This window comes from Acomys russatus, chromosome 21, assembly GCF_903995435.1.
Source record: "Acomys russatus chromosome 21, mAcoRus1.1, whole genome shotgun sequence".
Taxonomy (NCBI): domain Eukaryota; kingdom Metazoa; phylum Chordata; class Mammalia; order Rodentia; family Muridae; genus Acomys; species Acomys russatus.
Window position 1 is genome coordinate 51,584,312 of NC_067157.1, and position 23,810 is coordinate 51,608,121.

A 23,810-nucleotide genomic window follows, 5' to 3' on the forward strand; every position below is an offset into this window, starting at 1 on the left:
ACTTGAAGGCCGTTGCATCTGTGAAATGAGATTTTTTCTATAAGGAAAATTTTTACAGGTGCTCCAAAGTTACAGGAAGATTTACAAAGGCCTAAGAGGAGAGCTTGGCTAGCTAGCAAAGAGTTGATCAAACATAAGAGGGAAGAAATAAAAAGTGATGATAAAAATAAGGAAGAATTGGTGGAGTCAGAGCACAATTGCAGGTAGCAGAAGGCAGGGCAGTCCTGGGACTGTAAGGAGTGGTGGTCAGATTCACCTGGGGACCTACGTAAACCAGCTCCAGGGCAGTGTGATGGTTACCTCTCATTGTCACCCTGACACAACCTAGAATCAGCTGAGGGAAGGGTCTCAATTTTGGGTCATATACCTTGACCTATGAGGGCTTTGATCCTGTTAAGGATTGCACCATTCCCCGGGCACCAGATCCTCTATTATGTGAGTGGAGAAACAGGGCTGGTTGTAACATGTATGCATCGTTTCATTCCCCTCCGTGTTTCTTAGCTGGATGTGGTGCAGCCTTCTTTCTCACACTCTGGCCACTGCCCCCTGAAATGATGCGCGGCAGCCTGGACCTGTGAGCTAAAATAGACCTTTCTTCCCTCTGTTGCATTTTGTACAGCAACAGAAACAAAACCAAGATAAACCCATATTATAAAATTTAAACTCAATTGTGAACACACACACAGTATATATATATATTTTTAACAGGTTTCACAAGATTGATCTTCCTTGGGAACCTGCTCTGGATCATAGTGAAAACAATAATTTTTAAAAAAGATTTATTTACTATTTGTACAGTATTCTGCCCACATGTGAGCCTGTATGCCAGAAGAGAGCACCATTATAGATGGTTGTGAGCCACCGTGTGGGTGCTGGGAATTGAACTCAGGATCTTTGGAAGAACAGACAGGGCTCTTAACCTCTGAGCCATCTCTCCAGCCCCAACACAATAATATTTTAAATAAGTGTTTCTGCACTTACATATTTATGAGAGATGCACAACTCTCTAGGTGTGTAATCCCATGGTGTTGTGAGAGTTTATTGTGCACACTACTAGGTTTGTGGGATGAGAGACTTCTTCCCCAGGCAGTATTTTGAAGGAAAGATAATAGGAAGTGGCATATTTCTTGGAACAACCCATTATCCTTAAAAATAATATTATATATATATATATTTTTTTATATATAAAGTATATATGCTATATAAAATATATTGTTTTATAGACACATTGTCCTTAAAATAGTAACATAACCAAACACATGTATATATGCTTATATATGTATATACAGATGCATAGATTTGTTTTACTTTTTGTGCCTTCCCTATAGCTATGTGCATCTCATAAGTGCCTGTGGCTGTCAGAAGAAGGGAGTTGGATCTCTAGGAGCTGTAAGCCACCATGTGGGTGCTGGGAACCGAACACAGGCCCTTTGCAAGAGCAACAATAGGATTTATTTTTAAAAGCTTTTTGAGCCCGGAAGGGGAAGCTGGTGGCGGGATCTGTCCGTGGTGCTGAACGAGGCTGCCTATTGCCAGTCTTGGGCATTCCCAGCAAAACAGGCCTCTGGGCCCGCCCTCAAGCCGGTTTTCCTCGCTTCTTCAGTTTCTCCCCGGTACAGGGCCCAGCGAGGGCGGCACCCGGCAGTCGGCGCTCTAGTGCTAGGCCTCCCTCTCCCGGTGGGCCCCCTGACAGGCGGGGGGCGGCGACCAGGGCCTCGGGTGGCGTGGTGGCGCTGGCGCCTCCGTGCGCGCCCCTTCCCCAGCTCCCGGCCTCTGCTCCTCCCCCTGCCCAGTCCCGCCCAAGCGCGCCGGAGGCCGGGGGGCCGAGAGTAGGCGGTGGAGAGGGGGGCGAGGGCGGAGCACGGCGCGGGCATGGACGCCGAGTACCCTGCCTTCGAGCCTCCGCTCTGCAGCGGCCTCAAACAGCTGTGCCGCCGGCTGCAGGAGGCTTACCGTGAGCTCAAGGAGGACCTTGCGCCATTCAAGGATGATCGCTACTACAGGTAGGCGCGGAGGGCCCCAGCCCTGTGCCCCAACCGCCGCGCCCTCGCCCCGGACCGCTAAGCCGGGGAAGGTGCGAGGGCTGCTGGCTGCGGGGGACTCGGGGTCAAGGGTGACCCCAGGCAGCTGGGTCCTGGGCCCTGCTCCATCCCAGAACCCTGAGCGGAAAGGCTAGCCTTCGGAGGACCGGGCTTTCATTCCCACTTGGCTCCTCCCTCGTGCTCCCCCGTCTTCCAAGCCTGCTGCCTAGCTGTTGCCACAGGGCCCTGGCCAAGTCCGGCTTTGGGGAGCCAATCCCCCGCCCCCGCTCCGCTCCCCCATCAGAGCTTCTGGGAGTGAGGGCGGGCCTTCGCCTCTCTGCTGGGCTGCTCTGGGCCTGGATACATGCTCTCAAGCTCCTATTTCTAGTGAAGATGCAGTGTAGTGGACACATACAGGTCTAGAGGAACTGTGGGTCTGGGTTTATTTGCGCTCTCTGTCCCCTCACCTGCAGTGGAAGCGGTGGCGCCTGCGGGTTCTTGGGAGTCTTGCTGAAGGGCACCTTTTCCTTCCTCCCGGTGCTGTTCTTTCTGTGGGGGAAATGTGTCTGCAATCCAAGGCGTTGCATTCCTAGTGCGTGGTGCTGCAGGGAAAAGACTTGGCTGGGTCCAGAGGCACAGGCCTAGGGTGATTGTGTTACTGTCTGTGTCAGCTGAGAAAGTTAACCTGGGTTGTACCTCAAGCTTCCGCATCTGCGAAATGGACAGCTTGAACCAGGTTCCTGCAGCAGTCTATTATGTGAACAGTCCACACGGTTGGTGGTAAAGGCTAACAAGCTGTACGCTGGGCTGATGGTTAGTTACACTGTTCTCCAAAAGCTGTGACACAAGTAAATCTTCTCAAAGGCCCAGAAGCTTCCCGGGGTTGTATCCTTGCCACAAAAGTTAATACTGAATGAAAAGGCCGATTTTAAAAAATGTAGTGTGGGCAGGTGAGGGGCCTCAGTGGGTAAAGTCCTTTGCTAGGCAAGCCTGATGACCCGAGTTTGCTCCTCAAACCTATGAAAAGGCGGAAGGAGAGAACCAACTCCGGGGAAGTTATCCTCTGACCTCTACAAGCATGCCATGGCATACATGTGCCTGAACTTTCCACATCATGCATACACGGGCATGCACACACATGTAATAATGGAATTTAAAAATATCTTGTAATGTAGTGATGTGGTATAGACCCCATAATCCCTCTAATGAACTTTCTGGGAGACCTGAAAGGTAAAATGGCCCACAGATATTTCAGATTGCATTGATGAAATAAGATAACTAACCTCCCGTCTCTTTCCCTGCGTGTTTCCCACCACACTGTTCAGTGTCCACTGAGGACATTGCTTTGGTAAAGGAGCCGGCAAATAAGGGCAAGGTGTCCATGCAGGTAGCAGGAAGGAGAAGAAGTCACCCAGGTGGTTAATCTGCAGTTGGGTTGTTCTGTCCACACATTCAGCTGCTAGCGAGTGTCTTCTGTGTCTGTTCTGCATGCAGGGGTGCATCAGTGAGCAAGAAAGACTTACGGCTAAATCAAGGGATGTCGCGGTGCCAGGAAGGCAGGCAAGACTAAACAGGGACACTTTAAGAAAAGTGATGGGGCACCATGAAGGAGAGTTACAGAAGAGAAAGAAGAGGACAGAGTCCTTGAAGCCATAAAAACAAAAAACATGATCTGTTCAAGACAAGATGTACTGGGCATCTTAGGTCGGGGCCAGGTAGATTAGAGCTTTGACCTAAGAAACTAAGACCAGCTGTGGTTAAAAAAAAACAAAAAAAAAAAAAAAAAACTAAAACAAGCCCCACCCAGGCAGAAGTAGCTGAGGGGAGAAGGGTTTATTCTGGGTCACAGTTCAGGGCGACAGTTTATGATGGCTTGGGGAGTCCAAGTCTCAGAGCCGTTCTTTATATATACAGCCTAGGGAATGGTAGTGCCCACAGTTAGAGCCCAAGCACAAACACAAATATGCCATAGTTAGAAGGGGGTGGAGGTTAAATCTGCCCCCTGCCATGAAGGCAAGCTGACCTGACAGTGGGGTGCTCTTATGTGGCAAAGCACTTCGCTTGGAACCGCAGAGACGTCTGTAGCAGGGACGTGTTTTATTAGGTCACTGGACTGTCCTCAGGTGCTACGCTGATTCTGTACGTCGGTGGGCCGTTCCTCCACACCCCAGCTGGAGTGCTCTGATTGCCTTTACGGCTGCTGGGTCCGCCTCACTGGAAGGCAGGCTTGCTGCTATGCTCTTGGCAGCTACTCCTCTCACCACCTCTGTTTCCTTACTCCTGGTTAATGACTAAAGCACACTGGTCCTTTTTTTCCCCCTGGAGGACCAGGGCCTAACTTCACATGGGTGACAGTTTTCTCTAACAGGGCAAAGCAAAGAACACAACTGTTAATGACTTGTCTCCCAAAGGTGGCTGGTCCCTCCACCAGCTTGCATGGCTAGGTGCCTGTCAGTTACAAAAATCTGCCCAGAGTGGAGGCTGCAGCCATGTGATCAGAGGACTGACAATCATCTTCACAGAATGTGAGGTGACAATTGTGTTCCCTGCCAGGAAAGGCAAAGTGGAAAGGCTGTAAGCTGGGGAGCTGAAATCCTGGGTTCTAGGCTCAATTCAACCCTCCAAGAACTCCCTGGGTTTAGAGGACCCACTGAATTCCAACATGGAGCCACATCAGAAAAAAAAAAAAAATGAAGTTCCTGGCTGTCACCTTCTCAAAGATGTTTCCTGTGAAGAGATCCCCGCCCCTGCCCCCCCCCCCCCCGCCCGAGATGACAAACACCACTGCTAGTCAGCCTGAACAGCAAGGTCAAGCCACAGTGCTAGTTCAGCAGATTAAGGAGGTAACTGAGTTCTTTTTAACTTCAAGAGTTGACTGCCACTGGGGGGATGGGGGGATGGGAGGGCCACTAGGCATTTGGACTGCTGCTTTTCCTCCGTATTCATGAGAAGGGGTGCCTCACTTTCCAGGACTCTCTTCAAAAGAGAAGGAATAGCCTTAATTCAGATAGCTCCCCACCAATGGCAACAGTGGAGAGGACAAATCTGTTGACAAGGACTTTGTAATTATCATATACAAAAGATGGAGTACAAGTGGGGGGGTCACTTCTGCAGGAAATTGGCAGTGTCTTCCAAGGCTGTGTGTATACTCCCCCAATGTTCCAGACGAGTGTGGTGTCTCCTATAGCCACCTAAGCCAAACAGTGCTTACAGTAGTCATTGTATTGGTATCAGTGCCGTATAATGTTCCCAAGAAGGAGGCCAACTAAACCTTAATCCTCAGCAGAGAGGAGTGCGCTGCGCTTTCTCCGTAATTATATGGTGATGAACGCCTCACAGCTGCACATGACGAGAAGACCCTCCCAGAGTCAGACTGAAGAAGCAGGACAAAGGGTACACACTGGTACCGATGCTAACAGGCAATAACACTGGGCGATCCAGCTTAGTTATTATTTGAGACTGTCTCGTGTAGCCCAGGCTGTCCTTGAACTTGTTGCGTAGCTGAGGAAGCACTGTGAGTGCTAGGCAAGGCACATCCTCAGCCCCCAGAGTTGGTTTGGGGTTTTTGGTTGGTTGGTTTGGTTTGGTCTTTCGTTTGTTTGTTTTTCTGAGACAGGGTCTCTCTGTGTAGCCTTGGCTGTCTTGGACTTGCTTTGTAGACCAGGCTGGCCTCGAACTCACAGCGAGCCACCTGCCTCTGCTTCCCGGAGTGCTGGGATTACAGGCGTGCACCACCACGCCCAGCAAGTTGTTTCTTAACAGAGCTGCAACCCCTCCTGCTTTAAATATGTTTGACTTGGGTACCTGGTTAGATACTCTGTATATTGGATAAAAGTAGATTTGGAGCGAGGGAGATGGCTCATTAGGCAAAAGTGCCAACTGAACCATACCCTCAATCCAGTTACAATCTATATCTACATACACACACATATATATGCGTGCATACATGCATACACACACCGTACATACACACATAATACATACACACATCATACACACACACATCATACACACACGCATCATACACACACGCATCATACACACACGCATCATACACACACGCATCATACACACACGCATCATACACACACGCATCATACACACACGCATCATACACACACGCATCATACACACACGCATCATACACACACGCATCATACACACACGCATCATACACACACGCATCATACACACACGCATCATACACACACGCATCATACACACACGCATCATACACACACACATCATACACACACACATCATACACACACACATCATACACACACGCATCATACACACACGCATCATACACACACGCATCATACACACACGCATCATACACACACGCATCATACACACACGCATCATACACACACGCATCAGACACACACGCATCATACACACACGCATCATACACACACGCATCATACACACACGCATCATACACACACGCATCATACACACACACATCATACACACACACATCATACACACATCATACAGACACACATCATACAGACACACATCATACAGACATATATACATCACACACACACATATATATATACATACATACATCATACATACATACATACACACATATATGCATATATACATACATACACACATATATATGCGTGCATACATGCATACACACATACACACACATATATGCATATATATGCATACATCATACATACATACATACATACACATATATGCATGCATACATACATTATACACACACACATATATGCATACATACATACATACATCATACATACACCTATACATATGTGCATATATCAAACAAAATGACTGGACCGCAGGGTTGGAAGCCAGGATGTGGTGACCATAGAGAGCAAACTGGAGAGAGAGACAGAAGGTGTGGTGACACTCTGCACATTGGTCTGGGTGGTGGTGAGTAAGATGCATGGAGGTGGACAGTTACCTAGCTGTTGCAGGCATTCGCTTCTCTGCTCATGTGTCACATGTCAACAGACAACTGTGTCACCCTTGCCATTTCTTGGGCACACACTGGTACAAAGATGGGCTTAGACTTGGGCACGTTAGAGCACTCTAGGAGAAGGTGCAGCGAACTTTCCCTGAGGTCTGGATCCTTGCGGGACGAAGGTTCTCTAAGGAAGATGTTTGAGGTAACGGATGTGGCCAGCCCATCAGCTGGTCCATGGCATGTGCATGGCAGCTGGGCTCCTGAGCAATTTGTGATCTCCCATTTTGCCTACAACCTGCACCTCGTTTCTTCTCTTATTTTCCTTTTATGAAACACAGAAGTGTTGACGTTGGCTTGGGTGTTCTTGGCCAGAGCAGAAACTTCTGGAGGCAACACTTCAACACTGCCGTGATCTCCTCCGAGTGCCCAGGCTGGCCCCCAGCTTGCTGGCCTGCTATAGTCACTGCACGAAGGCGAGGATGCCAGTGATGGGTTCACAGATCCAAACTGTGAATTAATGTCTAGGCACCAGTTCATTTACTAGCCAGTCCAGACCTGTGAGAAAACAGATGTTGCATGGCAGGGTATCAATGCGATGGGGACTTGTTGACAAGGATTCTCCCTACTAGATGTACATCAGGACCACCCGGGAGCCACAAGCTGGAACCCATCACTCACTCACACACACACACACACACACACACACACACACACACACACACACACACACACACACCAGCAGCATCTGGAACAGAGACTGGCATCACCGGCCTTGCTTCTTTTCTGAATACAGACCTCAGTGGCCACTGTCACTAGCGACCTTGGCTGGTTCTTCTTCCTTTACACATTTCCAGGTTGGTCAGCCTCATTTGGATCAATATAACTTGTCAGGTGACCATCAAGTTTAAAGTCAGAGAAGCCTGTTTCTATTTAAGACAGAAACACATCTCCACCGTAACCTATGTGGCCTGACTTAGCTGTGTAACAGGGCACCATCTTCTCTCAAGGGTTCAGGTTATTGGGAATACCTGATTGTGATTCTTGAGTAATGATGCTCTGGTTTAACTGATTTTCATACATATTTAAAGTGCATTTATTCATTTACCTGTGGGAAGGGCAGAGGAGTCAAGGACTTAAGGAGACTCATTCTCTCCTTCCATACCTGTGTCCTGGGGATAGAACTCAGGTCATCAGGCCCCGTGGCAAGCTCCTTTACTGGCTGAGCCATCTCACTGGCAAGGACTGTGATTTTTAGAATCAGCCTATCTTCATCATTTCAAAATGAAAAAAAAAAAATTCCATCAACTTATTGAATGACTTGAAGTGCAGGAGTTGTGTGCACGCGTGGCTCAGGGGTGGAGGCAGGGTGTCTTGCTTTTCAACAGGGTGTAGAGCCTGGAAGGGCCACGGGCCCAAGGGCCTGAGCAGGCACGTGAATAAGGGAGTCAGTGGTGGATGCCAGGACAAGCCACATGAAACGTCTGGGTGTCACAGCTAGTCCCCAGCCCACTTTGCCCTTTTCATAGTCTGCAGCCTTGCTTCACAGTGACTCCTACTGGTTCTTATGTCTCAATCTCCCTTCAGTAGGGACTTCTGTCCCTACTTCCTGTAGGAACAAGCACACTGTCTCTTCCGACATGTGGCTGCCTGGGTTTCTCTCAAGCTGGGTCATATAACTGAACAGGATCCTCCCATAGTCTTTCCTTCATATCAGGTTGGGATGTTAGCTCAAACCTTGACGTTCCAAACCCAAATTCTTACATTTTTCAATTACTTTAAATATAGCCCAAATTGATGTTACTTTTAGAGACCAGATAGATGGCTGTTGTCTTCTGACCCAGAGACGCTCCTCTTCGCTGCTAAGTGATGACACCCAGCCTCTTCACACCCCCCACCCCCGTTTCTTATAGGGTCTCAAGGGATTCCCACCAATAGAAAACTTCCCCTCAACCCGAAGTGTCAGCCCAGGAGTGCTGGCTCGGCGGCCCACTACCTGTCTCTTTCCACTAGCCTTGTATTCACGTCCTGCCCATGCCAGGTCCCCGGTGAGTGTCTGAGCACAAGGTCTTGTGGGCTCTTCTAGGCTTTACCCTGTGTCCTGAAGGGTTCGGCCCTGAGATGGGACTTGTTTAGAACTCTTGTCCCGTGTCTCCAGTGACTCCGTGGCCTGGTTCTTCTGCCTCTCTGCTCTCTGTATGACTTCACAGACTCTCTGGTGTGGTCTCTTCTCGTTACTGTGTGAATTAAAGTGGACCTTTCAGTCAAGCAGATAGTAGCATCAGACACTGTAAGAGGACCTGGCGATGTGCCTGTGGGCATGAGTTATACATGTTGCATGGAGGACTTTACGCAAAGTGGGTGTGTGAATCGGGGAGAGTTACAGTATTGGAACCAGACACTAATAATTCTTATCACCTGTGTGGAAGCTTCCAGATCACAGGGAGAGGCTGGGTGGAGGTTCCCTGAAACTAGATGTGGGGCGGGGCCCTTAGCACCCAAATCAGTGCGATCTAGGCTTCTGGACCTGGCCCGAGTCAGTCCAGGACTTTTGCATTTCCTCTCTTTTGTTTTGGCACTGGAAAGGTGTGTGCGCTCTAGCCCAGCTCTGGGGATAGTTGAGATGTTTCTCAATGAACTATATGTAGGTTCTAGAAAACAACGCTCAGGTGGGACTGAAATTTAAATCCCAGTCCCAGGCAAAGCCTTTGTCTCTCCATTCATTGTTCACTGAGTGAAGAAGAGCAATGTGACATCCATGCTGGCCTCCACAGGGAGGGAGAAGGAGATGCTGGCAGCCAAAGCTCCGCATGCCTCGCCTGGGCCCACTGCATGTGGAATGGGGAGTGTTGGCAGTGTCTATATTTTGTAAGGAACCATTATTTAGAATACAGGGAAAAGTCCCATGACTCAAGCTGTGTAACCAAATACCGTGTCCACAACTGGGTAGAACACCAGAGTACCGAGTTCGCAGGGTGTTTGATGGTGCAGAAACCCAAAGGTCACTGAACATCGGAGGAGGTTCTCCAACTCAAGGAGGAGGGAGATTCTGACTAGGAAGTGAAGATGTTGCAATGGCTGAGGTCTGGTCATAGCCACACTCAGAGATCTGCTTGCAAGCATTCCCAGGGCTCTTATCAACCCAGGAAGCTCTGGCACAGAAGTCACTACCAGGTGGTGCAAACAACCCCCCCCCCTCACTCCCCTCCCCACTCGGCTGCCATTCACTTTCACCTCAGTGCTGTGCACCTCAGCCATGGACTTCCAAGCACACGAAGAAACTTCTTAGCCACAAAGTTGAGCACCCTGGTTTCTTTTCTTTGTTTACAGTGTTAGGGATGGAACCCAGGCCCCAGGCATGCTAGGCCAGCACCCTACTGTTGAACTACATCCCCAGATCACCCCTTTCACAAATAGTGCACAGATGGCTCCTCTGTATACAGTAGGTTTCTATTAAGTATGTGGAGTACCCCCCAACAATCCACAGATTCCAGGATGCGTGCCTTGCTGGAGACAGGGTCTGTCATCTCTCTGCTGTGCATAAGTTAAGTTCTTGTTGTCACTTTCCACAGTCCTGGCTGGAACTTCTTTGTACTGAACAGCTAGCTTCTCAGTTCTGCCCCATGCCACTGAGGCTGGATGAAGGTGTATAGTTAGACCAGGTGTGAAACACAGTTCCCTGGGACTTGAACCTTCGGGGACCCACAACACCCATCATCTCACATTGCATCCTCCATATACCTCATGATGCATCCATGATGCCCAGCACTGTACTGCAGGCACGTCCAGAATGCCTTCAGCTCACTTCCTGGGCCTATACCAAGTGAGTAGCTGCTCCATTAGCCGCATGCTCATCAGGCCTCTTTCTTGATGGTTCTGTCAAGCTTAATTATTTCTGTGAGAGCCTTGGGGTGAGCATCAGTACTTTATTTACTTATTCCTGGCCTGTGTCTCTCTGCAGTGTGTGCTGGCCTTGAATTCCTGATTGTTCTGCCTCAGCTTTACCAGTGCTAGAATTATAGGAAACACCACCTTCAGTTTTCTTTTTAATATTGATTGGTTGGTTGATTGATTGAGTCTTGCCTTGACTGGCCAGGAGCTCACCATGTAGATCAGGTTATCCTCAAACTCAGAAATCTGCCTGCCTCTGTGTCCTACATGCAGGGTGCTTTTATTTTTGAAGTGTGTGTGTGTGTGTGTGTATGTGTGTGTGTGCACCCACACGTTTATAGAAGTCACTTTGCAGTCCTGCTCTCTTACTCTCCATCTTACGCCCTTGACCCAGGGTCTCTCACAGAACTCAGAGCTAGGCCAGTGGCCAGGAAGCCCCAGTGACCCTCCATGTCTGTGCCCCACATTGCTAGGGTTACAGGGGCCCCCCAGCACTAGGGAGGCAGAGGCAGGCGGATCACTGTGAGTTCGAGGCCAGCCTGGTCTACACAGTGAGTCCAGGACAGTCAAAGCTACACAGAGAAATCCTGTCTCAAAAAAAAAAAAAAAAAAGTTGGGTAGGGGCAGCACACACCTATAATCCCAGCATTCAGGAGGCAGTGGCAGGTGGATCTCTGAGTATGAGGCCAGCTTGGTCTACAGAGTGAGTTCTAGGACACATCCATGGCTACATAGAGAAAGCCTGTCTCAAAAACCCTAACTAACTAACTAACTAACTAACTAACTAACTAACTAACTAAATTTTATGCAATATGTTTTAACCATTTATTTTACCCTCCCTTGGCTTTTCCTAGCTCCTCCCCACCTCTCCACTTTTTGTGTTCTATATGTTCTTTCTTGCCTGGCTTTTCACATGGGCTCTAAGGTCAAGCTTACATAGCAGGCCCTCTTACCCACTGAGCCATCTCCCCAGCTCTCTCCTCTTTTCTCCCACTCCCAGCCCCCAGTCTCCAGGATCTCTCCCTGTCTGTTGATCCCTGCTAGGCTGGCTGGTCAGTGTGCCCCCTGGATCCACTTGTCTCTGCCTTCCCCCATGCTGAGGTTACGAGTACATAAATGCTGTGCCTGACTGTTCATGGGTTCTGGGGGTTGGAATCCAGGTCCACATGTTTGTGTGGCAAGCTCTCTACACATGAGTCATCACTGCAACCCCCAAGGCGCTCTCTGTCTGTCTGTCTGTCTGTCTGTCTCTCTCTCTTTCTCTTTCTTTCTTTAAGAATTATTTATTAATTATTATGTATGTATACAGTGCTCTGCCTGCATGTACACCTGAACACCAGAAGAGGGCACCAGATCTCATTATAGATGGTTGTGAGCCACCATGTGGTTGCTGGGAATTGAACTCAAGGGCTCTGGAAGAGCAGACAAGTGCTCTTAACCTTTGAGCTATCTCTTTAGCCTACCAAGGCTCTTTCTAAAGTAACTACTTTGTAGTATCTCTTCTCCTACTCTGAGATCCCTTAGTAAGATCAAGAAAGCCTCCACGGCCTTTTTTTTAAAAATCACTTTAATGAGATCCAGATGAGCAACCCATGAAAAGTGAATTCTGACATATACATTTGAGCCATAAGAATGCCCTTCAAGGAAAGGGCATCAGAAAGCTAGCTGTCTCCAAGCCGCCACCACCTTAGGCCCTGGGTGCAGGCACTCCCAATACCACCACTCATAGTCCAGGTCACTCTCAGAGGTCCCCCACAGCAACCCCTTGGGTTTGCTTGGCCCAGGTCACTGTCATGCCTGCTCCATAACTTCTTGCACCTCATCCTCCCCTACACCTGAGTGTACCTGAGCTGTTTGGTTTAGTCCAGAGCTAAGAACTGTGCAGACTGTCTTCATGACCCTCAGTCCAGTAGTGGATAGAGCCGTCATGGGCCTAGGACTGGCCCACCCCAGCCTTCCCCACCCCAACAGTTCATAGGAACTGAGCTCGGGACCCACCCCCTGACAGAAACACAGGCACTTGTACCTGTTTGCTCTTGTTCTCACCCCTCCCCGTGTCCCTCTCTCCTCCCACCAGAGACCCCCAGCTGGGGCAGTGGGAGCCAGGGGGAAACTCCTGTCTTGTTCTCCTCCCTGTGGAGTGAAGGAGCCAAACAGAACTTGGAAAGAATGAGGAAGTTGCACTGCGCTCTCCCTGTGGCCTTGGTGCTCCCCTGTGGAGAGCAAAGGGCCCCGTTTGCTCTGGGGCAGCACATCAAACAATGCCCTACTGTGCTTGCTCCCCCATCCCCCCCCCAACCTCAGCAGGATTCCAAGGCCGAGTTTTAATCTCTTAGGTGTCATTGCGCCAGTTCATCCCTCAATTTGTGACTGCAGTGATGGTTCTGGGTGAAGCCCCATGTTTGGTGGAAAGAGAAGATTTTCTTAAGTTCTGGAAAGGGCAGATCAGGCCTAGGGTTAGGTCTCATGGCCACTGTGTATACTGGAAGCTTCTGTGGGTAGCCCGCTCCTGTTTCCTCCTGCAGGGAGCAGCAGAGGAGAGCTCTGTCCCTCTCCGCTGCAGTAGGAGCTTTGCCACTATCCTAGCCACCAAGGGCTGTGCACTCACCGTCACCCTGCAGAGACAGCGCTGCAGTGGTTAAGACTGTTGGTTTCCAGTATTAACTTTAGCCCCAAAGAGGATTTCTTACCAGGATACAGAGAGTCTTCATAGAACCGGAGCTCAGAGATACAGCCGGCCCCAGGAAGAGTTCCTTAACAGACTTGCTGTGCATCAGGAGCCCTGAGGGGAGCCTACAAAAAGCACAGGTTCCTAAGCCGCGCCTCAGATCTGCTTAAAGCTCCCTTCAGCACACTTGGTGACCTACTACTGCCCTACACTGGTTTGCTCTTCCGCCCATTTGTTCTTGGATCAGTACCAGGATTCCCTTCCTGCCCTCAGGCCGCCTGCTCTGAAGGAAGAACTCACCCTCAGGTAAGCGCTCACTGAGGTTACTGTGGAGACCAGGTCACCACCTGCAGCTGGAGCCTCTAGAAAGCCCCTAGGGACTACTAGTCAGTCCCAGATGTCCCATTAGCATTTCCTAAAGACCTCCAGTTCTTAGTGCGGGATCCTGCTGGCCAGTTCCTTCCTCACATCTGACCTGGCCCAGACTCATGTTGTCCCTGTTTCCACTTCTCCACTTTGGTGTCCACCCCACTCTGCTTCCTTTGTCCTGGTGAAAACCCACCTATTTTCAGCCTCTGCCACCACCGATGCCAGCCCTTGGTGCTGAGCTGGGGATGGGGGAGACACCCACTCATTTGCCACTCATGGCCTGCCCAGTACCTGCTGGCACTGACGGGCCCCAGGTTGTTTGCCTTCAGTGAGTAGCCACTGGTGCGTAAGTAAGATGGGCAACAAGTGATAGGACAGAGCCAAGAGACTGCTTCTGGACTCGGGCTTCTGGCAGCTTCTCTGGCACCATCCCGCAGCCCCAAACAATCAGCTATGTGTGGTGCCCCTTCTGGCCACTTCAGACCCTTCCAGCGTACTGCTTCCCTGCCTTTGCTGTTTCTCCAGCCTTTCTGTTGATGAAATTAACATGGAGATTACTGTCCCTAGTTCTGTCCTTGAGGGAACCAAGCTAAAGATATTTTTATGTTAAGGCAGGTTTGCTTGGTACCTCACAGAAACAACCAACAATTAAAAAAACAAAACAAAACAAAACAAAAAAAACCAACCAAGGGTTATGGGGTGTGTGGAGTGTGCCCTGCAGCCCTGCTTTGCCTGGCTCTGCGGGTAGTCTCATACTATGAAAAGTCTAAGGCCAAGCAAAGCCACTGATCACCCTAGTCAGAAGGTGAGAGCCATTCACTGCCCCTGACTTTCTTGTCTCTGATCCCGTAAGAAGGCCCCCTCAGTTCTGTTTTAGAAAGCAGGCTGGTGTACTGCTAGTTAGCAAGCCCCCAATCATTTGGTTAATAATGTTCCTTTGCACAGTGTCTTCCGTGCTAGGCTATCAAATCTCGGAAAGAGGGGGCACATAAAAAGTGGCAGCATCGGGGAGGTGGTGGAATGTCGGGAATAACGTCAGTTTCACACTGGTAGGTTGGGATTGATGCTTACACTTTTGCATAAGGCAGCAAAGGCTAAGGGAGCATATACAGGTGACAGTCTGAGCCCTGCAGGCTAGAGGGTGACAAGCTGCACTGGGCATGCTCCCTCAGTTTCTGGGTTGCAAGTATCAGAAACCCGCAGGCATTAGCTGTAATGGTTGCTAGAGACATATGCCAACGACATGGCACATGCTAACGCCTTAACACTGTAGTAAACTTTAGAGAGATGCTAACATTTCCTTGCGTACTTCCCTCACCTTCGGAGATGAAGAAAAGAGGAAGCATCCCTGATGAGTGTTGGGGACTTGGACACGGAGCCATTGGGGGTCAGTCCGTGCTCTTCTGGGGTCCGTGGCCTCATCTTTGGCTTATCCAGGACGATTACCCACGTGACAGGGGTCCAGCGCGAGTGCGGGAGGCTGCTCCGCCCCGCTCGCCCGCCGCTTCCGCGCACGTGACCGCGCGTCGCGCTCTGATGCGTTTTCCGCGGCTGGCTGCTCGGCCTCCCGGGTGGCTCCGGCTCCGGCTGCGGCGGCGGCTACGGGACGCCGGGCGGGCTCGGGACGCGCCGGCGGGGGCCGAGGGCCCGGGGATCCGAGATGGAACCGTAAGCAGTGGGCCGTGACTTGGGCATGGGGTCCCAGAGCCCGAAGTTGGGGTTCCCCGTTCGTGCGCCCCGCGGGGCTCCGGGCGCGAGAGGGTCTCAGAGGTGATCAGCGGAAAGAGCTGGTCTGTGGCTACTCCGCGTCCACAGTCGGAGAGTGCGCCCCGGTTTTCGCACCCGCCAGCTGGAGATAGACTCCAGCTGCCCCGGACGCGCTTCTCGGTGGCATTTGGTGACGTGGGCACGCCAGAGCTGGCACAGCCTCGTTAAATCTCTCGGGTGCCGAGTTTTATACGAGTTTTACAATCTGTTGACTTGGGGCCCCCGAGTCGCTCTCTGAAGTGCTGAGGCTTTTTAACGAGGAAAACCCGAACCCTTGGGACGCCATCCTTAAAGCTGCTGTTGACGCAGCTGTCGCCTGGGTGTGCACGGAGGTAGCGGTGAGGGAGTGCCCGGAGTTGGGGCTGCGTGGAGTTGGGAAGGTGGCCTCCGGCGACCGGATGCCATTGCAAAGCCCATTCGGGGTTCTGTAGACAGCAGGGTAACTTAGAAGCGTTTTCTCAATGAAAGAGTCCACGATGGAAAGACGCCGTTGCTACTTCTTTAGAAGTTTGAGTTTGGTCTCTTTAGCCCAGGATGGAAAACCCAACTCAGGTGGATTGGAAGCCAGCTGGAGGTGAGTTAGCGCTTAGGCCTCTGCACAGCTGCAGGGACACCGCTCACGGGTGGTCCTTCTCACCTCGTGGGAGTGGTGCCTTCCTTCAGGAGTTAGGGCTCTGCAGCGAGAGTGTTCTCACAGGCCTGGATCAGCCCGGCAGTCTTTAGTCCCTGTCCTTAGTACTTTGCACGGGGAGCACAGAGTCAGAGGATGTAAGGGAGCTGGGCCTTGACCAGGTATGAAACCCAGAAGTCTGGGTTACAGGATAAGGAACCAAGGCAGAGGAAGAGCCATTACAGGAAAGGTCACTGGGAGGGATTGCAGACTTCAGCTTTGTATGGATTCGTCACCTACTGTATAGCAGCCCTGGACATTTGCTGTGTCTGGGAGGCAGGTCTTAAGGGTGGGGTGTATCAGGGTGATTTCTTTCTGAGTCAAAATAATGTCTAAAAATTAAAGGAAACGTCTTGAATGTTAACTGTGTGGTAGAAACTGTTGTATCTCATCTTTGGTGTTTGTGTGTGTGTGTGTGTGTGTGTGTGTGTGTGTGTGTGTGTGTATACCGCGTCTGTGCTGGTGCTGGAAAAGGCAAGGAGCTAGAGTTACAGGTGGTTGTGAGCTTTGTGACGTGGGTGCTAGGAACCAAACTGGGGTCCTCTGGAAGAGTTGCGACTGTTCCTCACTACTGAAACATGCTTGCACACACACACACACACACACACACACACACACACACACGCCCATCATCCACTACCCTCCTGTAAGGGCTTTACTCTCACCACTCCAAGCTACAAATAAGGAAAAGGAAACAGGCGTTTCGGAGGGAGGGAGTGACCTCCTAACTCTCAAGTCTGACTGAGATGGCAGCTCCCACGGTCAGACTCCAGAGCCCACGGTCTTGACAGCAGCCGGCAGCTGATGCACACTCAGTCAAGGGTGTTGGGTAATGACGTGCATCCCTTGGTAGCTCTGGGAGCTGGGCCCCTGTGTCCAGGATGTTACAACTTAGGAACCAGAGTGATTCACCCCAGGTCACCCTGCGACCCATGGTGGAGAGCCCTCCTACCTGGGTTCCGGGACTGTACAACCTGGCACACTGGTCCAGAGCATTGTCTGCTTGGACCAAACGTGGTGCCTGTGTCTTACCTGTTTCCTCCTCCTGTTTGGCTTGGGATGGTGTTTGATGACCTAAGCAGCGGTACACCTGGATGTGAGCCACTGGGCCCAGGAAGAACACGCTTGAACATAGACCTTCTCACTCTAAACTCCGTTTGTTAAAATGTGTACGGTTGTTAGGTCTTGAATGGCCACATAATGCCTCTTTTGGTTTTGTGTTTGGTTTGGCTTTGGTTTTACAAGACAGGGTTTCTCTGTGTAGTCCTGGCTGTCCTGGACTCTCTGTGTAGACCAGGCTGGCCTCGAACTCACAGCGATCCACATGCCTCTGCCTCCTGAGTGCTGGGATTAAAGGCGTTTTGAAGTCTGCCCAATGGTTTGTAGTCTACTCAGCTTAGCTAGATGAGCTTTCAAGCTTTGGGTGCCCATGACCGTCTTGCCCCCACCTAGACGTTTCCTGTCGAGTGTCAGTTATTTAAAAGGTGAAGATGGTCAAGTGCGGGGACACTGGGGCCTCTGCCCAGCGCTAGCCTTTCCCAGCCAAGTGTGCACTGGGGCTCATATCTTCTCCCTCCTGCTGACCTGAAACACACCCCTCTTCCCCTTTACACTAAACAGCCTGATAATAACTGTGCCCTAGGCTAGCTCCCCAGGTAACCAGCCTGGTGTCAAGCAGGTACACAGGAAATGCCAATTTTTCCCCTCTCAGTAGGGGAGACTTTTTATACACAGTGGCTGCTCAGAGGTACTGTGCCAAGGTATAAAATTTTGTTTTATTTTCAGAACTAAGGAGAAAAGTTGGGCATGGTACAGCAGGCCTGCAGTTCTGGCCGTGCCTGGGGAGAAGGAGGGGCAAGAGGATCGCTTGAGTCCCCCAGGTGTTTGAGTCTAGCCAGGGCAACAAATTAAAATCCTGCTTGAAAAAAGGAAATAAGTTGCAGGGTATATGGTAGTACATGCAGAGGTGGGTGGATCTCGAGGCCAGAGAATTCTACATAGCAAACTCCAGGCCAGCCAATGCTATGTAAGAGAGAAAACAATAAATACATTATGATAAAGAAAAAGAAATGCCCCCTCAGAGACGGCACAACTGATAACTAACGGGACTGGAGTTTTGCTGCGTCCTCACTACATTGCTCTGTAACAGTAGCCTTGTAAGCACTTATTCCAATCCTGTGGAGGAGAAAATGACACTTGCATGATAGAAAGGGGGGGGGGGCCCAGGCTTGGGGGCACCAAGCCAGTACCTTGAACAAAACGAGAGACTGTTTTTATGCCAGTTGTGAAAAGGTAGACTCTGTGCTCAAATGTGAAGTGGGGTGATAGGTTTAAAATCCCTTTTCTGCCCCTTTGACCAAGTAGTAAACGATTGTACTGGATACCCTTGGGTCTTTTTGTTCTCCGTGGGTGATGTCAACCTGTGCATGCATTTGTGTGGAGGGTACAGATCAACACTGGGTGTCTTCCTCAGTTGTCCACCACCTTACTATTTGGGGTTGTCTGTCACTGAATCTGCATCTCACAGATTTGACTAGAACGTCTGGCCAGTGAGCTCTGGAAACTCCCCCGCCTTTGCCTCCTCAGTGCTGGGATCACAGGTGTATGCCATGCTGTGCATGGGTTTGCATGTTGTTGCCGAGGACCCAAACTCGGGTTCTGGTGCTTGTATGACAGACACCTTACTGCCCGAGCCACTCCCCAGCCTTGTACTTCAGTCTTCTCCACTAGTGGCTTGAGGAGATGAGCAAGGTCTTGGGAGTGAACATGTTTCCTGTGATGGTTTGGGCTGTCATCGGGGTCCTGTAAAGGTGGCGATTGTTGGCATGGGCTTTTTTCCTTCTGGGTAAAGCCAGCACCCTGAGGTGCTCCGTCACATTCTCCACTCAGCTAAGCCCTGCCTTTTATTGTCTCCCACCCTCTCTGCAGTGCTGTTTTATGGACTGTGAGGGGCCTGTGTGGGAGAGAGAAGTGCTTAGTAGGCATAACGGTGGTGCCAGGGACGCGGAAGCACTCAGCCAGGCTCATGGGGACTGGTCTTTCCAGCTGGCCAACCCAGGATGCTGCATGCGTGGCCCTTGAGAACCGTGGTGGATGTTGGTCAGATGGCCTTGGCCCAAAGTGGCATGGAGCTGCTTTGCCTGCCTTCGACATAGAAGACGAAACCAGCCACAGATGCCACTGAAAGATGACCTAGGAAAAGAGAGTGAAATCTCGAAGTGGCAGTGGTTGACTGTTTATCATAGCAGAGGCTGCAGCGGAGCCCAGGGGGAGAGGAAGTAAGACTGGGACGCAGGAAGTAGAGCTTTGGGGCTCTGAAGTGGCTCAGCATTAATCATGTGTGGGAGACACACTGTGAGCAGCAGGCAGCTCTGGCCTGGGGAGTGTGGAGAGGAGAGTGGAGAGTGTTCATTTTCAGCGAAACCCCGAGACTCTGAGAGGTAGGCTGCTCTCTTTCTCTCACAGTGGTTGGGGTGTCTCACTCAAGGCAGGAGAGGTCTACCTGGGCGCTGGCACTAGCTGGTCAGTCAGTGGCAGTGGGATGGGCAGGCCAGGGAGGCCCGATAACAGTCAAGTGCCGAAAGCATGTTTGGGTGCCATGAGTTAGGGAGCTGTCATGTGACTTAGTCTAACTTTGCTTTCCTGGGGCCTGGGGGAGGACAGGTGTCATCATAGGAAGCTTTCGGCGTTAATAGGCTGTCTTGTGAAAAGTGACTTGACCTACAGTGGCTGTGTGAGCTCAGTTCTTTGGAGGTCAGTGGGGCATGGCCGGGCTCACCCTAACAAGACCAGATTCGAGGGATCTAGATGGCTTCCGTCTTCCAGTCTCCATGCCAGACTGACCGCTTGTGTTATCTAGGATTCAGGCTTGATGAACTAGAAAGTGGAATGGCCAGACCCTCAGGTGAAGAAGGCTGCAGGGGGGACAGATGATGGCTGGACCAGGAGATTGAGTTCAAACGAATCCCACTTACGTGTCTATTGGATCCCCGAGTGGATCGGGCCAGGGGACAGTTAGATAGGGCTCTGAATGGAGAAGGAGGAGCAAATTCCCCCTTACCTCATATCTCAGGCCTGAGACAAGCTAAGGAGGGAACAGAGACAAGGAGATGCAAAGAGCAGCAAGAGCCAGGTGTGCCCTGGAGAGACCCTGTGTCACACAGAGAGCCTTCTAGCATTATCTGCACACTTGCTTTGGTATCTCCACAGGCTTCATCTCAAGGGAAGCAGTCCCTTGGGAGGTGGCCATGGGTGTACGTTTGAAGGGTGGCAGGGCTCCCATAGTTTGGATTTTGGCTGCAGGTGGGATGGGAAGAGGCCTTCCAATGAAGGCATGTTATACTTCTCTGGGGGATGTGTCTGTGGCCCATGAGGTTGAGATTGATGTAGACAGAGCCCAAGGAGTCTGGAGGGACATTCTGCTTCATTGCGTTTGGGAGATCTTCTGTGGGCTTGCAGGCCGCGGGTTGGTCGTGATTATAGGGCGTGATTGTGAGATTCCCAAGTGGGGAAGGGTTGACAGACCTGGAGAGGAAAACAGTGTGCCATGAAGGACAGCAGAGAGCTGGCAGGGGCCACAGAAGCCCTCTGACCGGTTTAGCTGGCCAGCAGATGCGTTTGACATGGCCCGAGTACAGAGAAACAAGGATTCCCCACACATCTACCCAGCCAGCAGCTCACCTATGGCTTAAGAGAAGTACATGGTTTTGTAATAAGTAATGGCGACAAGTAAATGTCTTAGCTGCTTTTTTCTGTTGCTAATAAAACACCACAAGCAAGGCAGTTTATAGAAGGAAAGGTTTGTGGCAGCAGTGGAGTGGCAAGCAGAGAGCTCATGTCTTAAACCACAGGTAGGAAGCAAAGAGACAGCTCAGAATGACATGTGGCTTTGAAACCTCAGAGCACCCCACCCCCACCCCCAGTGTCATACTTCCTCCAGCTAGGCCACACCTCCTGTCCTGCCCAAAGAGTGCCACCAGCCTGGAAAGCTGAGTGTTGAGTGCCTACCATGTGCCAAGCCAGGTTGTCTGTTCAGGCCATGTCATATTTTGTCTTCAGGCCCTAAGTCCTCCTTTGTAGTGGTGACAATGTGGGCAGCTATGGGGGATGGAGTGCTGAAGCGATGTGCCCTGAGATGGTGGGACTCCGAGTGTGGGGTAGGGTTCAGGTGGCCTGAAGAGAAGGTTCCCACCAGTGCAGCATGTGAATGGGCTGGAGTCTGGCGAGAGTGACGTTCTTTGGGTCTGGGTGCTGGTGTGCGGTAGCTTTGTGATCTGACTCCATCACGGTGCTAGGGACTTGAACCCAGGGTTTCAGGCATGCTGGGCAAGCAAGTTGTACCACCACGCTACAGCCCCCGCCTTTGCTAATCAGCGGCTAGGAAATGGCGGTGCACAGAGTGCCGCCTCCAGTAGAGGGTGACAGAACACATTCCGGTTGGCAGCAGGCTCTAAGGAGGAGGGGGAAGTCGACCCCATGGTGGGGAGATAGGTTTAAAGCAGCCCTCCTAACCCTAGAGGTCTGAGAATGGAGAGAGCTTAGGTGTTCAGCTCCCAGGGCTGACACAGTGGAAGGAGAGAACTCTGTTGCTGTCCACTTTATTGTGTTTGCTTGTTTGTCCAGTTAATTGAGACGCATTTTCACGGGACCTAGAGCTTGCTGATTGCCAAGGCTCTGGCTGGCTGTGACTCTAGCACTCCTGTGTCCAGCTTTTCCATGGCTGCTGGGGGTGTGAACTCAGCTACTCAGGTCCTCGAACTTGTGTATCAAGCACTTTAGGCACCGAGCCCTGTACCCAGCACCTAAGTGGAAGTCTTAAGGAGAGAAAATGCGGGGTGTGGGGGTGCGTGTACAGTATGTATGTGCAGGTGTGTGTGCACTTGTATGTGCATGCCAGCAAGTTTCTCCCTCCCCAGCGCTAGGATGCAGGTATGTGTTGCTGCCTCTGACTGTTCTGTGTGAGTGCTGGGGATTGAACACTGCTCCTCGTGCTCACAGGGGCAGCACTCTGCCAACTGAGCTTCTCAAGGAGCCACACAGCTCTTGTTCCAGGTGGATCACATGTTATTTACATTTGACCTGTGTCATCAGGCTCTTTCTTAAGGTCTCCTTATTCAGCCTCTGTCTCATCTGCTAAGGAATTGTGGGTTTAGAGTATCAATAATACATTTGTTTGTTTGTTTGTTTGTTTGCTGTGATGGAAGCTCTTTATATAGCCCTGGTTGACCTCATATTTGCTATGTAGATCAGGCTGACCTTGAACCTACAGAGATCCACTTGCTTCTGCCTCCATAATGCTGGGATTAACAGTGTGTACCACAGTGTCTGGCCAAATGATGCAATTTTAATTCCATATTTAAAATCTAACCTTCCTTAGTCCCCCCATCTGCCTCCAAGCCTCTTTTAATCTTTGCCTGAAGGGCCTTCCATATTTCTCTGACCTAACATCCATGTTGCTCTGACCTAACATCCATGTCACTCTGACCTAATATCCATGTCACTCTGACCTAACATCCATGTTGCGCTGACCTAACATCCATGTTGCTCTGACCTAACATCCATGTTGCTCTGACCTAACATCCATGTTGTGCTGACCTAACATCCATGTTGCTCTAACCTAACATCCATCTTGTCTGACCTAACATCCATGTTGCACTGACCCAATATCCATGTTGCGCTGACCTAACATCCATCTTGTCTGACCCAACATCCATCTTGTCTGACCCAACATCCATGTTGCTCTGACCCAACATCCATGTTGCTCTGACCTAACATCCATGTTGCTCTGACCTAACATCCATGTTGCTCTGACCTAACATCCATGTTGCTCTGACCTAATATCCATGTTGCGCTGACCTAACATCCATGTTGTGCTGACCTAACATCCATGTTGTTTGACCTAACATCCATGTTGTCTGACCTAACATCCATGTTGCGCTGACCTAACAGGATCAGGTCCCTCTAACATTGTGCAATCGTGGTTCACAAATGGCTCTGAGATTTCTAAAAGCCATGTTCAGCTCATAGGAGAGTGGTAAAGACAGCAAGTTCTTGTATGGCCCTCTCCAGTCTCCCATGATCCCAGCATCTCAGGTGACCCCGGAGTCTCAGGTGACCTAGCATTGTCTCAGTTGGCATCATTAGCATGGGTGAGATGCTGCTAACTAATTCTGTTTGCACTGTTTCCACCACTCAGTCCGTTTAGCTTTGTGTAAATTTTAGCTTCTACATGGAAATGTCTTATGCAGTTGCCTAGAAACCGCCCCTTTCTTACAGTTTTAAAACAAAACTACATTAAAACACACTGTATAGAAATTGACACCTGGGTCACGGAGAGGGAGCGAGAGGGACACTTGCCCTCCTACCAGGATCCACTTTTCACAGAGCTTTTCCAGATGTGCATTGACTGGGTCCTGTTTCCCAGAGCCTCCTTGCTCTAGGGAAGCCACAGGTGCTGCTAGAGAGCATAGCTGT

General features: G+C 50.5%; 1 protein-coding gene and 1 long non-coding RNA gene across 3 annotated transcripts in view; one reads left to right on the plus strand and one right to left on the minus strand.

The window, feature by feature from the left end:
* Nucleotides 1-1,814: 1,814 nt before the first annotated feature.
* Tmem181 (transmembrane protein 181) overlaps nt 1,815-23,810 on the plus strand; it is a 53,000-nt gene continuing 31,004 nt past the window's right edge. Inside the window, exon 1 of the mRNA XM_051164060.1 lies at nt 1,815-2,003. Coding sequence (XP_051020017.1) covers nt 1,873-2,003 — 131 coding nt within the window. The 5' untranslated portion in view covers nt 1,815-1,872. The remainder of the gene's footprint in view (nt 2,004-23,810) is intronic.
* Nucleotides 22,838-23,284, minus strand: LOC127204927 (uncharacterized). Of its 2 annotated transcripts, none has more exons than XR_007832572.1 (3): nt 23,236-23,284; nt 23,105-23,192; nt 22,838-22,931 (listed from the first exon to the last, which is right to left on the minus strand). It is a non-coding gene; the product is annotated as an uncharacterized LOC127204927 (long non-coding RNA). The 2 variants fall into 2 exon arrangements; XR_007832571.1 differs by having other exon boundaries at nt 23,105-23,170; nt 23,215-23,284.